The 17,803-nt window shown below is 33.5% G+C and overlaps 1 protein-coding gene across 5 annotated transcripts in view; it reads right to left on the bottom strand.

Annotated features, from left to right (window-relative positions):
• The window catches only part of LOC123557773 (epidermal growth factor receptor-like), a 122,130-nt gene that overhangs the window by 52,169 nt on the left and 52,158 nt on the right, over positions 1–17,803 (bottom strand). For all 5 annotated transcript variants that reach the window (XM_053544130.1, XM_053544131.1, XM_045349459.2 and 2 more), the window contains exon 11: positions 1,890–2,089. In XM_053544130.1, coding sequence (XP_053400105.1) covers positions 1,890–2,089 — 200 coding nt within the window. The remainder of the gene's footprint in view (positions 1–1,889; positions 2,090–17,803) is intronic.

The following is a 17,803-nucleotide window of genomic DNA, read 5'->3' on the forward strand; positions in this document are numbered from 1 at the left end:
GTAAATTTCATATTCTGTAAATGTAACAAAGTAACAGTAATATAATGTCTAATTGTAATGTTAAAATATTGTAATTTAATGTAATAATATGATGCTGCAGATGTAGTATTTAGTTGAACTAGTAATAATAACTGGTCACTACATTCAACAAGTAGTATGTTATGACAATTATATAAGGTCAACTGAGTATCATGTAAGCCCACACTGCAATTTCAATCTGATATAGTGTTGACAAAAATGGTAAGAATATGACTTGGGTGGTAACAGTGTGAGAGGTGTGGCAACAGTATGAGTATGACTTGAATGGTTATAGTGTTAGTGTTGTGGTAGCAGTATGAGTGGCATGAAAAAGAAATGAGTGGTGTGATAACCAAACAATTAATGTGATAACCATATGAGAGGTGAAATGACCATATGAGTGTTGTGGTAACAAAATTCATGAGTAATGAGGTAAAAGTTTGAGAAGTGTGATAAAAGTATGAGTGATGCTGCAGCATGACATGGAAATTACAAGTCATAGCAGTGGTAATATGATAGTGATGAAAACCCTGTGATGTTACGGAATGCAAAACAATATTTTGGGCATATTTGGCTAGATATAAAACCTTGTAATGCATGAAAATAACATAAGCAGTAATGATGCTGATGTAATAAAGTGATGCTATGGAATTAAAATGAATTCCATGGAATTAAAATGAATTCCATGGAATTATAAAAAAAAACAACTATGAAACATTGTGGCATGAAAATATACACATACTAGCAGTAATAATATGATGCTAATAATAATGGAAATAGTGTGAATCTCTGGAATAAAAGAGGATTGTTTGGGGATATCATGCTAGACATGAAACATAATGACACGAAAATAACACATAGCAGTAATGATATGATGAAAGGTAATGGAAATATCCTGAAGCTACGGGATCAAAAAGGACTGTTTAGGGATAACAGGTTAGACATGAAACATAATAATGACAATGAAAATGACACACTATAGCAGTAATGATATGATACTGATGAGATATAGTGATGCTATTGACTGGAAAAGAAGTTCGTTAAGCTAGACATACAATGATTAAATACTACTTGTAATATAAACGAAACAGACATGGTAAAAAACTCAAACGCAAAGCACTATAAACAGAGATTGTATTTAAATTCCTTCATCTTCTATAAAACCAGTGGATCATTTCTAGGGTGACAAAATTCATCTTGTTGTCTCACTGACATACAGAACAAGCAAAGCAACACAACAGACAGACAAAATAAGAAACAAAATATATCCGTATACATTTAAGAAAAATAAATAGAGCAAACATTGAGCATAGCTGATATGAAAAAGGGGACACTGGAAAAGCAGTGATGGATAGCTGTTATGATGATACAAAGAACAGTATTTACAATGATATACAAGAAGAACACAGAAAGCTATATGGGAGCAAAAAAAAATTGTCAGACCACTGCTTTGCTTTAAAATTTAAATCGAAATAAACATTTGAGATTAGAGATTACGAAATTAATATTTTTTAAACTAAAAAATACAAGAGCAATGCCGACTTCTTTTATGTGCGTAAAATGATATGTATATTTTATTTATGAATTTTCTTGATTCAGCAATAATTTCTGTCAGTAATTTTTAGACAATATCTGTATCTAAAACTAAAACAAATCCTGTAAGATGGATTCGAGTCGTTTTGTTACTTGCTTAATATAGACTTCAACACAAGACACACTTTTCTTTCTCCAAAAAACGAAGAACTGTAAGCACGAAGACGATACCTGTATGTGTAGTTGGGCAATAACATACAAAACTGCTCTGTACACATAGAAAAAAAGTAAAATAGAAGAAAAATTAGTTGTCATGGTAACAACTCTTCCAAACTTACCACATTCCGATTTATCCTTATTCGCCTTTCGCAGGATTTTTTGAGACGGATTTCCAAATATCGAGCTCATATCAAGATTATCTATATAACACAAGCGGGGATTTAAGGCAATCAGTACCCCTCCATTGCTGATACGATGCAGTGAGGTCAAGCCAAGGTATTGAATATCCATTTTCAAAATATTTAAAGCAAACCCATTCCTAAAGAAAGAGAGAGAAAAAATGACAGCAAATTTATTAATACTAGTCTCAACTTTTAGATTTTTACAGTCAAATTCACAGGCATGTTAAAACAATTATTGACTTTTACCCTCATTAATTAACAGCAAAATTAACAGCATGTTAAAAACAATTACTGATTTTTACCCTCATTAATTAACAGCCAAATTAACAGCATGTTAAAAACAATTATTGATTTTTACCCTCATAAATTAACAGTGAAATTTCACAGGAAACTGAAAATTTTACTGATTTTACCTATCATGATTTAAGAAGCAAATTTCACAGGCAGCGAATTGTAAGTTAAAAATTCATTGACCTTTTTCCCCAAACTAAGTATGTGCTATGGACTCTTTTTAACATTTCTGAAAATGTGCAAAAACACTTTTTGAATTTGCAACTTATAAATTCTTAGAAAAAAATATGTGTTAGGTAAAAATATGATAAAATACAGCAGGTAACATTTTATAACCCACCCATCCCCAAAAAATGAATGTCAGCCAAAATACCCCCTGCCACCTTCCCAAAATACGAACAAAAAAAAAAAAAAAAAAAAAAAGACTGACTCCCTTAAAGAACTGAAGTCACTTTCTGAAGGAAAAAGTCTCTAAAAAGGATTCAAACTAAAGGACAGAAAAAATAACCACTCCGTATTTATTCATTCCAGCCTCACCTCCTCCATCCCCCGAAAGAAAAGAAAATGTGAAATTGATGTAATTGTAAAAGTTTTGACTGGTGTTTTTAAGAGAAATAGTGAATTTCTATGTTTCATAAAGAAATTATTATTTTTTATGTAACATAAGATTAAAGTCTACCATCTTATAATCATATCAAGGTTTAACCGTAATCTATACAACACAAGCCTGGATTAAGGGCAAGCAGTACCCCGCCACTGCTGATACGATACAGTGAGGTCCAGCCAAGATACTGAATGTCCAACTTGAAAACTTTTAAAGCAATCCCAGATCTATAAAACAGAGGGAAAAAACAAAACAAAAATGACAGCAAATGTTGATAATACCTGTATCAACTTTAGATTTAAACAGCCAAATTTCACAGGCATGTTAAAATTTTATTGATTTTTCCCCTCATTAATTAAAAGCCAAGTTCGACAGAGAGGTTTAACAATTTACTGATTTTACCTTTTATATAGTAAGATTATTTAACCAGAACATTTCACAGGCAGTGAAACGTAAGGCCAAAATTTTATTGACTTCCCCCCCCCCCCCCCCCCCCCCCCGCCCCCCAAATGGTGTTACGCTACGGAGTTCCTTTTTACATTAATTTTCAAAAAATATATACACCTTTTTGATTTTGCAACTTATAAATTTTTAGAGAAAATATATGTCATGTAATAATATGATAATATACAGCAGATAACATTTTGTGTTAACACGCATCACCCTATCCACCGGAAATGAATTTTACTGCCACCTTCCTAAAGTCTCCCTTTAGGTACTGAAGTCACTTTCAGAAGGAAAAAATACCTGAAAATGATTTAAATTGAAAGACAGAAAAGATTCTTTGTATCTTCTCGATCATTTTTTTTTTGTCAAAGAAAAACATGAAATTAAGGTAATATTTTGAGTATTGACTGGTGTTGTGTTAAGAGTAAAAATCATTAAAAATGAAAATATGTCAGTACATGATCTTTCTCTAAGTTAAAATCTCTTTCTTCATCTTTTATCATAAAAGTTCACTGTTAAAGAACAAATTGATATCTCATCAAACGAAACATATTTTGAGAAAAAATAATGAAAATCATAAATGAATCTGTCGAAGAAATACTGTACAGGTTCTAACAGAAGCTGTATAGCTGAGTCCAAAGTATATCTGTCTTAAAGCGCTTGGCTCAGATTTATGCCAGACAGCACTGAAAAAACTTAGAATTGCGTAGGCTCATTAAATTTTATATGGCTGATATTTTGGTAGAACTATATTCAATTACCTTAGTGTGTAGGAACTAGATTCAGATGTTACAACAACTATGAAAGTAACATCTTATTCTGAGCTATTTAAAAATTACATTAATCACAAAATACAAGCTATTATATATAATGAAATACAAGCTATTATGTAAAATGTTCGGCGATATATGACCATTTTGTGTCGCTTCGCCTTAAAACCCAACTAGCTCACTATTATGTAAAATGAACCTACATGTACAAAAGTTATCCTCATTTTATTCTAAACATGTCGCTCGCCTGACCTTGACCTTTTGACACTGCTCTTGACAAAGTTTGGTGAATCTCCATGGGAACAAGTGAATTTATGTTTTAGCAGTGGCAGCTCTATAGGCTGTTAAGAATCATTGGACCCAAACTTAGGACAGGTTCACCCAAGGATGCTTCAAACCAAATTTGGTAAAGATCGAACAAGGGAAAGAAGCTGATATATGCTTTTCTATTCTTAGCTCAGACAACCCCTAAATGCAGTTAAGCAAATCCATCTGAGCAAACTTCAGATAGATCAATGCCAGGAAATATATTGTACTGTCCAAAAGATAATAGAATAGGTAAGGGTAGATTTTTCGGAAGCACAGAGCACCACAAACACAGTTTCAGAGCCACGCATTTGCAAAGTAGGCCCACAACAAAAAGAATCCGTAATGGAAAAACATTACAGACGTATTGCTTCATAAGTTCAAAAAGTACTTATTAATTTTAGCAGAATATATAAAAGGGGGAGGAAGGAGTAGTGGATAGAAAAGGAGGGGGAGCTGAAGGGGAAAGTGGAACAAGGATGAATATTTAAAAGGGAATGCTACGTTCCTTAGTCACAGTTACCCTACAACGTAAACTACAGCAGCGCAGACACTCATTTACAAAAGACAAACACGCACACGCACGCGCTCACGCTCACGCACGCACACGCACACGCACACACACACACACATACACACACAACTGACTTACATAGATAAGCAGACAAGTTATATATAACAACACATAAGAAGAAAAAAAACAACAATCGGGAACCGCCTTTGGATTTCGGCAGCCAAAATTAAGGTGGGCACGATAACTTACTCATAGTTAAAGGTGAGGAGGGGATGCGAGAGCACGGGAGTGCAAATGCAAGGGGAAAGGAAGTGTAGCGACGATACATGAAGGTGGAGTGAGGAGAAAGAGGAAAGAAACGCTAACAACAAACAAGACAACATACGCAACACAATGTACAAGACAGACAGAAAACAAGTCGAAAATAGGGTCACCGCCTTGGAACGGTCAGTAAAACAAACTGGGGGGTTTAAACGCGTTTAGGGCATACCAACCTAGCACTTACCCTATTTTCAACAAGTTAGAAAGAAGAAGAAACAAAGTATATTGTGCGAGCAGCACTGAAGACTGAAAAATCTAGAAACATTTTTTTTTAACCGAAGCGTGTGGAAAATGATGACAGTAAAAAAAGAGCAAACAAACAAGAAAATTGCAATTAAAAAATGTTGATGAAAAAATCACTATATAATAACGGTTAGAACTTGGAATGTAGAAATAAGACTGCTTTTAAGGTAGGTAATTACATATGCTCTCACATCAGCTTATTTCCCTTTATTAACCATGAGCATTTACATGAAAACACCATTCATTCAGACCTCCAATTATCCCCAAACATAACTCATATCAAATAACATCCACTCTGCAGAATAACTGAAAAAATATAGCATAAAGATAAAAAGCTGTCTACTACAAACCAAATATTTAATTTATAATTTATTTATTCACTTGTGGAAAGATTCCAACAATGATACACATTTGTTTTCAAGTCTGTCTGAGTACAAAATATTAAGCCAGTAGCATGAAACATATATTAATTTAAATATTTTTTTTTTATTTTTTATTCTTTTTGAACACAGCATTGTTTTTTAAAAGTAATCTTAACATCATAAAGGTAGCATAACATTACTGGAATATAAGCTGTGAAAATATAAAAAAAGGGTTTTATGGATAAAAAAAAAGCATTGAGAGCATGTATAAAGTTTTATGGTATATCCAACTTCAATTGAACGATCTCAGAACGATCGATCGAATTGTCAGCTACGCTTGAACTCCAGCTAATCCCTATTTTCATATGGTATACAGTCAATTCATGTCATTTATTAAAGCATAAAACTGTATCTTATAGCATTTCAATACTTTCCTTAGTCAATTTCTTAGTAAGATATGCAGTATATCATGTTTCTCTAGTAAGTCTTACCTACTTATATTAGAAATTCAGTTGGTTCAAACTACCTATGGAGCGAAAAAAATTCCAAGTTGAAGTACTTGAAGAAAGTTGGACTGGACAATTTTTTAATAACATATACATATGTATTGGCACATCTCAATATCAAAACTTTCAAAACAGCAACATCTGAATTAAAATTAAAGATACATTGTTTTTTCTTCAAATTCATGTAAACTACGTATTATATTAAATGACGCGAATCATAAGCATATTTCAATTTTATTTATAACAGAAGTCGTTCGTATGACTTTGACTGTTTGACCTTGAATATAATTATGTATGACACGCTGGATCATGAATGGTTACATCTGTGTAAACTAGTGGCCCCTAAAAGGGACCAAAAAGAGCCACCATATCAACAAATGTGAGAGCAACCTTAACATAATGTCACAGACCAGTTTTGATGAAGTTTCTTTAAGTGGTTTACGAGAAGTATTTGTTTCTAATTCTAACTGTAGTGGCTGCTATAAGGGATTTACATCCCTATTTTGAACACAATTTAGAGAGGACCTTAAAATGACGCTACAGAGAATGTTTGTTGAAGATCCATCAAGCGGTTCAAGAGAAAAAGAAGTTTAATGGTAATTCTATTTTTCGCTCTAGCAACCCCTAAAATAGGGCGAGTGTCACCATTTGAATTACTTTTGCAGAAAATTTTATATTAATGTTTCAAACTAAGTTTGATGAAAATCCATCAGGGCGACTTTTGAGAACAAGTCGTTTAAAAGTATTTCTATTTTAGCTCAAGTGACATGTACAAGGAGCCGAGCCCCCAAACTTGTACAAATTTAAAATATAATATTATAAAGTTGCTACAGAACATGTTTGATGAAAATCACTGACTATGTTGAGGGGAAGAAGTTACATAAAGGTTTTCCTACTTTTAATTAAGGCGATAAAGCAGAACCGTTTGAAAACTCTTGAAAAAGAAAATTACAAGAGTGTCCAGTAGACCAAGTTTAGTGTTTTTCTGACCTTGTTTCAAAGAAGATGTTTATGAAACTTCTGGACAATAGACTACAGGCCATGAACGCGGGATCATCCACCTAATAGTATACTAAAGACTCTACCTGACCCTTCGGTTCGGATGAGCTAAGAAATGATTTTAAAGGCTCTGACCTCCAAATCATACAACAAAAAAAGAGGGTTTCATTTAGATTTCTGGAAAATATTGCTATATTTTTCTTACGAACGTTTTGAAACTTAGAGGTAAACTGCCTTAATTTTAAAACTTTATATTTAACGGCTGTTCAGTATTTATTCCAGTCCGTGGTGTTTTGGTCAAGACTGCAGGAAAATGTTTATTGCTCGGGTTCGGTTCCCGACTCAGGCTTGTCATTTTTCTTTTGTTGATTAGTCATTTTTTTAGTCAGTTTAGAAACGAAATTGCATGTTCTAATGTTCATAATATGACAAATCTTCAATTTTAAAGATTGACCATTTTAGCCAAAATCTGAAGGGCTTTGATATTATTTTTTTAATGAATAAACCAGTAACACTGTTGAAATTAGATCGGGTTTCTCAAAGGGACCTGGCTCAAGATTTTGGCTAAAAATGATTTTCTTTAAAAATGAAGGTTTTGTATTATAAATATTATAACATGAATGTTTATTTCTATTTTTAAAACAAAATCCACATGATGCTTTATCACCAAACGCATGCTAATTTGCACGTTATGTTGTTTGAAACTGACTAAAAATAATACAGTTAGGCGTCAGAAACCTGTTAAATTATGCATCATGATAGAGTTTGCATCTGTAGCATCTAATGTAAAACGATATATAAATTTTTTATTGTTATTTGAAAATAGAATATCGAAATAAAAATAAGGTGTTTCGTGATACTTATGTGTACGCGATGTTATAATTATGACGGTACTGACGCTGTTTGCGTCATTTCAAATTTAAACACCGGCAGTGCGTCGTAGTGTTACGCCTCCGATACAACTAAGTCGTGATTCCCATTAAATTTAGTATTTGGCGGGACATTACCCTACAAATAGACTGGTCTAGATATGCCTAGCGCACACCACATTTCGACATTAGACGAATCTACGTCAAATTTATTTTTCTTAGTAGAAATTTATGCTCGATCGAGGTAAGAAATTTATTGGTAAGGTTTTTGTATAATTTTTGACTTACGATTTTTATTTAGTAAATTTTTGTTCATTCTACAGAATTTTTAACGTTTACTTTTCGGCATGTGATTTTGACCAGTTTCGGTATGTCAGGATTATTTATTAAATTTTTCAGACTTTTGTAAATTATTTCGAAAGAGGAATCTAAAATGTTTCGTTTATATAAGCTGTAAGATTTGTACTGAAATTTGTGTAACATGATAATTGTAAAGTACTCTTTGTCATAAAGATATGTCAAACATTTCATTGGTAATTATGGAACGCCGATACTGCATTGCATTGTAAAGTTAAATCTATGTGGTCTAGTACCTTGTATGTAATATGTTTTTGTAATTTGAAATTATTGTGTGCCAGTCTATAGCATATCTAAACAGTTTCCGTTTTATTGTATGGCATTTGGTATTATATTCATGCTAGCTATTGTATAACGTTTGAATTGCACTGAATTTTGTTAATTTGTAGTTGTAAATAATAGCTGCAGTTTATCATTGCCTTATCTATAATTTTTCAATCTAACTTTTCATATCTTTTCCATACTTTAACTTTAGACTTTTTAGTAATTAATTTTAGTTATAATGGAAGTAATAAGTGACGTATTTTAATCACGTGACGTATGAACTTAGTAGCACATATATTTTGTATAAGTAGCACGTATTATTTATGGGAGCCTACGGAAGTATGGTGTACCCAAAGGAGCAGTTTTATGCCCTGACTTATTTGTTTTGCTATGGTGCTGACCATATGTTATATATTTTAGCTTCTTCCACCAGACGACTTTTACCTGGTGATGATGTCACGACCCGGAAGTACAATACCCACGGTTCACTTGTCTTCACTCGCCTGGATGTGATTTTCCCAGCGCAGAGCTTTCGTCCCATGGTTGTGCCGTAAACCGCAAAGACGATGATTTTTGTGATTCACTGAAGTCAGCTCAGGGATCCAATCACCTACCATCATAGGGAGCCAAAACGGAGTCAACGTATTCACAATTTAAAGGGGCTTTACTTGAAGATATGTTGTATTTTTTGTGCTACTTAAAGTTGAAAGTTAGCGGAAACATCTGTGTCAACGAACAGTGAGTGCTAGAACTTTATACTTGATAAAAGAGTTACTGAGCTCAGATTTTTTTTCTTTCTTTCTGATAATTTTTTTAACTTTTCATTTATTCATTGTAAATAATCATTTTATGTAAATAAATTTGTAAATATTGTAAAGAGTGTTGATTTGTTCTGATAGTTATTGTCCCCGGTACGTCCATCCTGTCACAGAATTTTGTAAATTAAAGAAAGTATAAAATGTCACTGTGTTATTGATCTATTTGAGATTTAAAATAAGTACATTTTTCTTACGTCATACTTCTTTCATTTTTATTCAACGGGTATTGTACTTGAATAAATAATAATCTGTTTTAATGCTCTAAGGCCAGGAATGAGTTAAACTCTAAATAAATGTACAAAGTCATATCTTCCTATTGGTATATAACATAATACACTTTTAAATAAAACAGCGTATATAGTTTTATGCTAAAAAGCTACGGTAACCCTATTTCTGCCTGACGTCCATATACGTATATACAAAGAAGCGTTAGTTTTTCGACGTACGTTTATGCTCCAAGTTCTGATCTATCTCGTACTTAATTTTGGGATGAATATACGTGGTGAAAACGCGTAAATACGTTTTTAATTAATTTTCAGATGAAGGATAAACCTCCTACAAATCTTTCTCCGACAGAAAGGATACAGTGGTATGAAAATAAAAATAAAGAAAAAAAAACAGACAACCTGTCAATAGACATAGAAGCTCGTTGGCAATGCCCAGTCTAAAAGAAAGACACCAACAAATAAGAAATACATAGAGTATCTAGAGAAACTAAACAAAATTCAGCAAAAGAAAGAACACATCAGACAATTAAAAAAGGAAAGAGTACGTATATTTCGGAAAAAACAATCCACTGAAACAGAAGGCAGCTTAACTGCCACTGAGCCATCTAAAAACAAAATTCAAAAAAAAGAAAGGGCCGTGAAATGTGTTAAATATACTATTAGAGATTATACATCCGAGAAAAGATCTGAAATAATATATGTTTTAATAACGGCAAACAGTCCTAACTCCTTTAAAACAAGACGTCGCATGTGATATAAGGTGAAGGTGAAAAAACTCGAGGAAAGGTCGCAGATGTTGTTCTGTCTGACGTACAAACTTTAGTATTCCCAAAGGTGAATCAATGGAATGCACAAGCATTGGATGATAGTGCTAGTTTTGTAATCTTGAACATGAATGAGTATGTATTTAAAGGTAAGAAAGACCACTGGCGCTAGACCAGAAAGAAAATGCGTCTGTACATGGTATACCCTACCCCTAGGTATTCTATAAGAACCATGGTCATGAACGGAAAAATATACTAACCCGTTTCAATCGCGCATTTCATACCTAAAACACACAGTTCGGTAAATGTGTACTATGGATTATCAAACAAGTGGTAATTTATCTTCCATTGTGTACCGGTCACATTTCTTCAATACATCTTATCCTAGGAAAACAACGCGTAGTTTATAGTTTTTTCAACGGTACACAAAAAACTTGCTTGAACTTCCCTGGTGAATTTCCATTCTAGATTACAAAACCATTCTGACTGGCTAATGTGAAAATGTATGTCAATCGCCATTTTACTACACGTGTTCGTTAAAATGTGAAAATGCAGCATATATGTGCAAAATGAATAAAATAAACAGAATAGATGCAGACCAATGTATGATTTCAAATTAAAGATCATATGCAAGATGAATTTCATTCATCATTTCGAGTTTAATTGTAAAAATGTGATTTTTTTTAAAATTCTGTTTTTGTTTGTTTACATTTCGCCAAACATGTGCACACTGCCGTGACCTCTAGACCGGATGTTCATTAGGGAAGGTCAAGCCAGCTTTTACTGTAACGTTGACGAAAGCATAAAATAATCTGATAATCTCAGCAATATGGAATATTGAGACAATTTGACTGGTGCACGATGGAAGATAAATTATCGCTTGTTCAATATACTAGGCACCCATTCACCGAACTGCGCGTTTAAGTTGAGAAATTTACGATTGAAACGGGTTAGTATATTTTCCCGTTCATGATCATGGTTCTTATAGAATACCTAGGGGTAGGGTATAACATGTACAGAGGCCTTTTTTTTCTGGCCTAGCGCCAGTGAGAAAGACGGTAAAGATATAAAAAGCAACAGTTTTTAAAAGTTACTTCCACAATGAAAGAAATCTGAGATTACATCAAAAACTCACTTTCTATTTTCCCACTACACATTTTTTGTGTCACTGGCAGAAACAACAACTACTTAGTATTGTAGATAATTTACCGGAAGAGCCTGTTGTCATGGAACATGCTTACTCGGGGGACTTCAAGTGTGAACTTCAGGACGAGATTCAATCAGATTATCTTTCACGAAATGAAGTATCTATACATGTAAATGTATTATACTGCCATGAATCAGATGATACTTAACCAAGCTCAGCGTATGTACCAAACATTGTAAAAGGATATGCTTGTGTAATTTTTGAACGCAATGCTCATGACAGAGATACAATTCGCCATATTGAATCTTTCCTAAAAGACCAGTTGAAGTACTATTTAAAGTTTGTACATGAATTTACCGATGGCTGTAGTCAGCAATATAAGTCTTAATTTTGTATGCGAAATGTCAGATTTCAACAGAAAATTATACTGCATACGCCCGGTGTCCGGTAATCCATGTATCCTTTATGTAAGGAAATATCCTGCTACTGTCCCTCGTGTAATGACCAAGAGTATGAGAATTGTGTATACAAAGGTATAATTGACCCATGTTTCCTGGATTTCTGAACCAAGCGGACATAAAACAGGACATTCAAATGTAGTTATATACAAAACTTTTAATATACACAATCTATAATTTGAAATAATGTTCATTTGTAGTTGTTCATCAAACAGTGTCTGATATATTGCTCTTGTTATCCTGGATGTTTCATTAAGTTATTTCTCGAAGTTTGATTACACAGTGTAAATTCAATTCATTTTTTTCAATACCATGTCATTTCAGATGTGTGACAATTGTAAGCGTACGAGTTTGACAGGCCTATCATATTTATACACTTAATCGAAACTTAAATAATACTGGTCACTTTTAAACCTGTCATACATGCTTGACCGTTTATGACAGTTTCTTCTAAAGTGTTGTTAGATCTAATCTGTCTTGAAGGGCTATGTATAAAAAAATGATTACAAGTTTTCTTTAAAAAAACTTAAATGTACACAGAGTGCACCTGTTATTTTATGGCGTGTGGCGTGGAAGTCGCGATCCCTCCTAGCTTTCTTTCTGCTAATTACATTCAGGAGTAAATTACGATTTTTTTGGTGGAAGGACATAGAGAACTCTTGTTTTTGGTATTTTTTTATTATTTCTTAAACACATTTTTGTAAAACCTAAACTTTGTGGTGGGTGGCATGTAAGCCTCTAACCCAGTTCTGCTACGTGTGTAAATTTCATTTCTTGTGCAAATAGCTTGTTTTGTAAATTATTTGCATTATAATATGCAACGTAATTATGCCAGTGTCAGTACTTAGGAAATACCAACATGTCTTGATATTTGGTAATAGAGTTTCACATTTTATGAACAGAACAACTGTGTAATATCTTTGTATTTTCTATGTATGTGATGATGCATTATACTGTATCATATTCGTTGTCGGCAAATATGACCTGTATACAGACAAAGTAGGATATATGTAAAATTAAAAACCTGCCAGTATTTCCATTGTTTTTTTTTTTTTTTTTTTTTTTTGTTTTGTTTTGTTTTGTTTTTCATATGGTTGTTCATTCAAATTTTACGTGTAAGTTGTTGAAAGAAAGCATATATCCCGAACACATAAGAATACTTTCCCAAGACCATTTAGAAATAAAAGTAGAGAAGTGCGGATGGAAGGTGGTTTCAGAAATGTCGGATACCGATAACTTGAAAAACAAGAGCTGTCGGAGGACAGCAACGCTCGACTATTCAACAGCCTTGTCGACTGAATGAATACGGAAGTCGAAAAAGGGGCATAATTTAAAAAAAGCAAAATAGGGTTATGGAACCTGCATAGTGCTTATCAGCTCATGACAGTGGACAAGTGTGTGAAGTTTCAATCCATTCCATTAGTGGGTACTGAGATACCAGCTTAATATAAGAATTTAACCAAAACTCTAAGTTTAAAAAGGGGCATACTTTTGTAAAATGCAAAGTTGAGTTATTGACCTTTGCACTGCATGTCATATCATGACAGTGAACAAGTGTGTGAAGTTTCAATCCTTTCCATTAGTGGATATTGAGATACCAGCTTACATACAAAAACTTAACCAAAATTTCTATGTTGAAAAAGGGGCATAACTTTGTAAAAAAGCAAAATAAGTTATGGGACCTGCTTTGTGCATGTCAGATCATAACAGTGAACAAGTGTGTGAAGTTTCAATCCATTCCAATTAGTGAGTACTGAGATACCAGCTTACATACAAAAACCTTAACCAAAAAATTCTAAGTCGAAAAAGGGGCATAATTTTGTAAAAAAGCAAAATAGAGTTATTGAACCTGTACAATGTAAGTCAGTTTATCACAGTAAATAGTGTGTGAAGTTTCAATCCATTCCCACAAGTGGTTACTGAGATACCAGCTTACATACAAAACCTTAACCAAAATTTCTAAGTCAAAAAAGGGCATAATTTTGTAAAAAAGCAAAATAGAGTTATGGAACTGTGCAATGTAAGTCAGTTTATCACAGTGAATAAGTGTGTGAAGTTTCAATCCATTCCCACAAGTGGTTGCTGAGATACCAGCTTACATACAAAAACTTAACCAAATCGGGACGCGGACGCCGACGCATGGGTGAGTCCAATAGCTCTACTATTCTATGAATAGTCGAGCTAAAAACTGAGACAAGTTTTAACCTTTTCTCCTAGGCAGGCAAGTTAATTTCGATTTTCGATTGGTGAAAAATAGATTCAATGCATCAGTCTGCATCTTATTTTGCATCTGTAGTTACCTCCCTCTAACTCCCGCCATCTGTAAGATCTTAAAATTAATTATTTATTTTGTTGTGTCGCACCGACACAATTATAGGTCATATGGCGACTTTTAAGCTTTGATGGAAGACCTACGTGCCCCTCCGTGCATTATTTCATCACGAGCGGGCACCTGGGTAGAACCATCTACCTTCCGTATAAGCCAGCAGGATGGCTTCCTCACATGAGGAATTCAAAGCTCTGAGTGAGGCTCGAACCCACATCAATGAGGGTCAAGTTGTTTGAAGTCAGCGACCTTAAACATTCGGCCAGGGAGGTCCCTTTAAAATTATTTAGTTTATGATATTCAATACAATATAGTAGTTTTTATCTAAAAATGGTAAAGTAAATTATGCCGATTTTGCTAATCGACAGACGAGTCTATAAATTAAATATCAAATATATTTAGCTTCTATACTGATAATATTGTACGGTTTATTTCATTTGTTTGCGTTTTGAAATTAATAAAGGCAAATGTACTAAGCACTTAACTAGCATGTTCCAACCAGCTTTCTTTCTTTTTTGGAGGAGAGGCAGGTTATGTGTATACTTTATACGATATTGCGGTGTCCAAAATCATATTTAGCGTACAAACTCGTTTAGATCACTTTACGAAAATGTGCAGAATAGCGTGCGTCTGATGCTATGCCATGCATTTGATCTTGGTCATGCAATTTAATTAGGATATAAAATATAAAAAGTCGTGTAGATAGTATTCTTTATATTTTCAGAACATCAAACACAGTGCTTATTTAGAAAATACAAAATACACGAAATATTTGATGATTTTACTTGACGTTTTCATTTGCCACAATTTTGAACTATTAACAATAACTTCTTTTTTAAATGAATTTACACACTGTTGAAATATAAACAACAGCTTCTCTTTGTAACAGATTCAAGCTGTAACAATACATGCACAGATCAAAATGATCCAGATACATATATATCACAATATATCTTTTTTTGTGATGACCTGTAGTCCCATAACTCTAAAGGGACCAGGACTTTTACTGCTATGGTAATAAGAATAATTGCCTTACAAGTAAGCAGGACATGGAAAACTTGGCAGAAAGAAAATACTGTATAGCTACATCTATACAGCCCGCAAACTTAACATTTTTCATATTGGACTCAAGTCAAATAATCAATATATTTTTCATATTGGAGAGGACTATTCTTCTGATTCCTTATAGTCATTTTGAATTACTTCCCTTGTATGTAGCTGCAGCAGTAAAAACTTAAACAAAAGACATGCGAAAACTTTCTTTATTTTGAAATAAACTTGTAAGTGTCGCACTCAATTTCTAAGTTAGAACGTTTTCTATCCGATGATTATGGTTTCAGTTCATAAAAAGTTGTATTTTTGGTTATTTTAGCAATATGTTGGAAAATTTACATACGTATTTTCAGAGAACTGTTGTTTGTCAGTTAAAAGATTTCTTTGGTGTTTCTTTCGTCTATCTTTTTATGGTGTGAAATAAAGAGGTAATTGAACGGTGTTGAGTACAATTCTGTATTCAGTTGGGCTCGTTGACCCATACTTGGACGAGGCGAATGCTGTAATAATATGGATTATTACTGCTGTGTTCTCGTCCATTGTACTAAACACTGTTCAATAACATCATAATCGAAGATTCTCAGTACATTGTACTACTACGAAACTGTATTTTTGATTAATATTAAAAATTGGTCAAATACAGAAATTATATTGGGAAATTTAACATTTAGGTAAAACTATAACAAATATCATTTTGGCTGCAAAACTGTCCATTTATGAACGCAAAATGAAGAATGTAGTTTCAAACATTGAGTTGTTTAAACACCAAGTCAAACTTTTACTTAAGACAGAAATGTATAATGCCCAAAAAAGACAACAGACTATCTAAATTCAATGAAATATGGGATAATTATACCATCTTGCTTGACAATGAAGATTAAGTGTTTATTTTAGGTCACAACGTTCTCCACAGCACTGAACTGTTATTTTCATATTAATGTTGTATGCTCTTTCTGATCTTGCATCTTTTTCAGGAAAGAAATCAAATCTCGCAATTGGAAATCTGTGTCCAGTGACATATTACATGCAGAATTCGGTCAATTAATTAACATTGTAGTGAACTCGTCCATTGTCAATGATCTTGTGTCTGAGTTCACTAGAATCACACCAGACATTGTTCAGAAATATGCCCCTCTAAAGGAAAGAACTATTCTCTGTAGACCGACAGTTCCTTGGTACTCAGGATACCTAAAACAGTTGAAACAGTACAAACGATCAATAGAGAAAATCTTTATGAATGACAAATCTGACCTGTCAAAGAAAGTGTATAGTGGTGTAAGAAAATATATAGCGCTGAACTTTCTAGAGCCAAGGATGAGTACTACCAGAACAAGATTGGAGAAGCAGAAGGAAACATTAAAAAGCTATATGCTGTAACATCCGATTTACTGGGAAGGTCGAAGGACAATCCGCTCCCATTACACACAAGTGCAGTATCTTTGGCAAATGACTTTCTACGATACTTTGCTGATAAAATAATCAAGTTGAGAAATGATCTTGACAACATATCAACTGAAACACCCAGCAATGGTAATTCTTCCTACTCAAATCCACCTGTGATTATGAATACATTTATTGCGTTCAAACCACTTTCCGAAAACGATATTTTGAAACTTGTATATGCATCAAAATCTACAACTTGTGAACTTGAAGTGCTACCAACTAAGAAATTAAAGGAGCATTTTTCACAACTTGCTCCCGTTGTGACAGAAATTGTAAATTGATCACTGCTATCTGGTGTGTTCCCTGAGGAATGGAAAAGTGCTGTGATAAAACCTTTGTTGAAGAAGAAAGCTCTCCCACTTGAACTGAAAAACTATCGCCCAGTGTCAAATTTAACATTCCTCTCCCAAATTCTTAGAAAAAGCTGCACTAAACCAAATCAATAAGCATATTGAAGCTAACAATCTCCTCCCAGCTTACCAAAGTGCCTATAGAAAATATCAAGGGGTTGAAACAGCAATCGTCAAAATGTATAATGATCTTTTGGAAACCATAGATGAAAATCAAATAACAATCGTGGTCATGATCGACTTGAGTGCAGCGTTCGATACCATCGATATCCCGATACTGATTCAAATCCTTCAAGATGGATTTGGTATACATAGCACTCCCTTGAAATGGATAGAATCTTATCTCACGAACAGAACAATGAAAGTTTTAGTCGAACAGGCAGCATCTGACACAGAGCCACTGAGGTTTGGT

Source organism: Mercenaria mercenaria, chromosome 5 (genome assembly GCF_021730395.1).
Source record: "Mercenaria mercenaria strain notata chromosome 5, MADL_Memer_1, whole genome shotgun sequence".
NCBI classification, from domain to species: domain Eukaryota; kingdom Metazoa; phylum Mollusca; class Bivalvia; order Venerida; family Veneridae; genus Mercenaria; species Mercenaria mercenaria.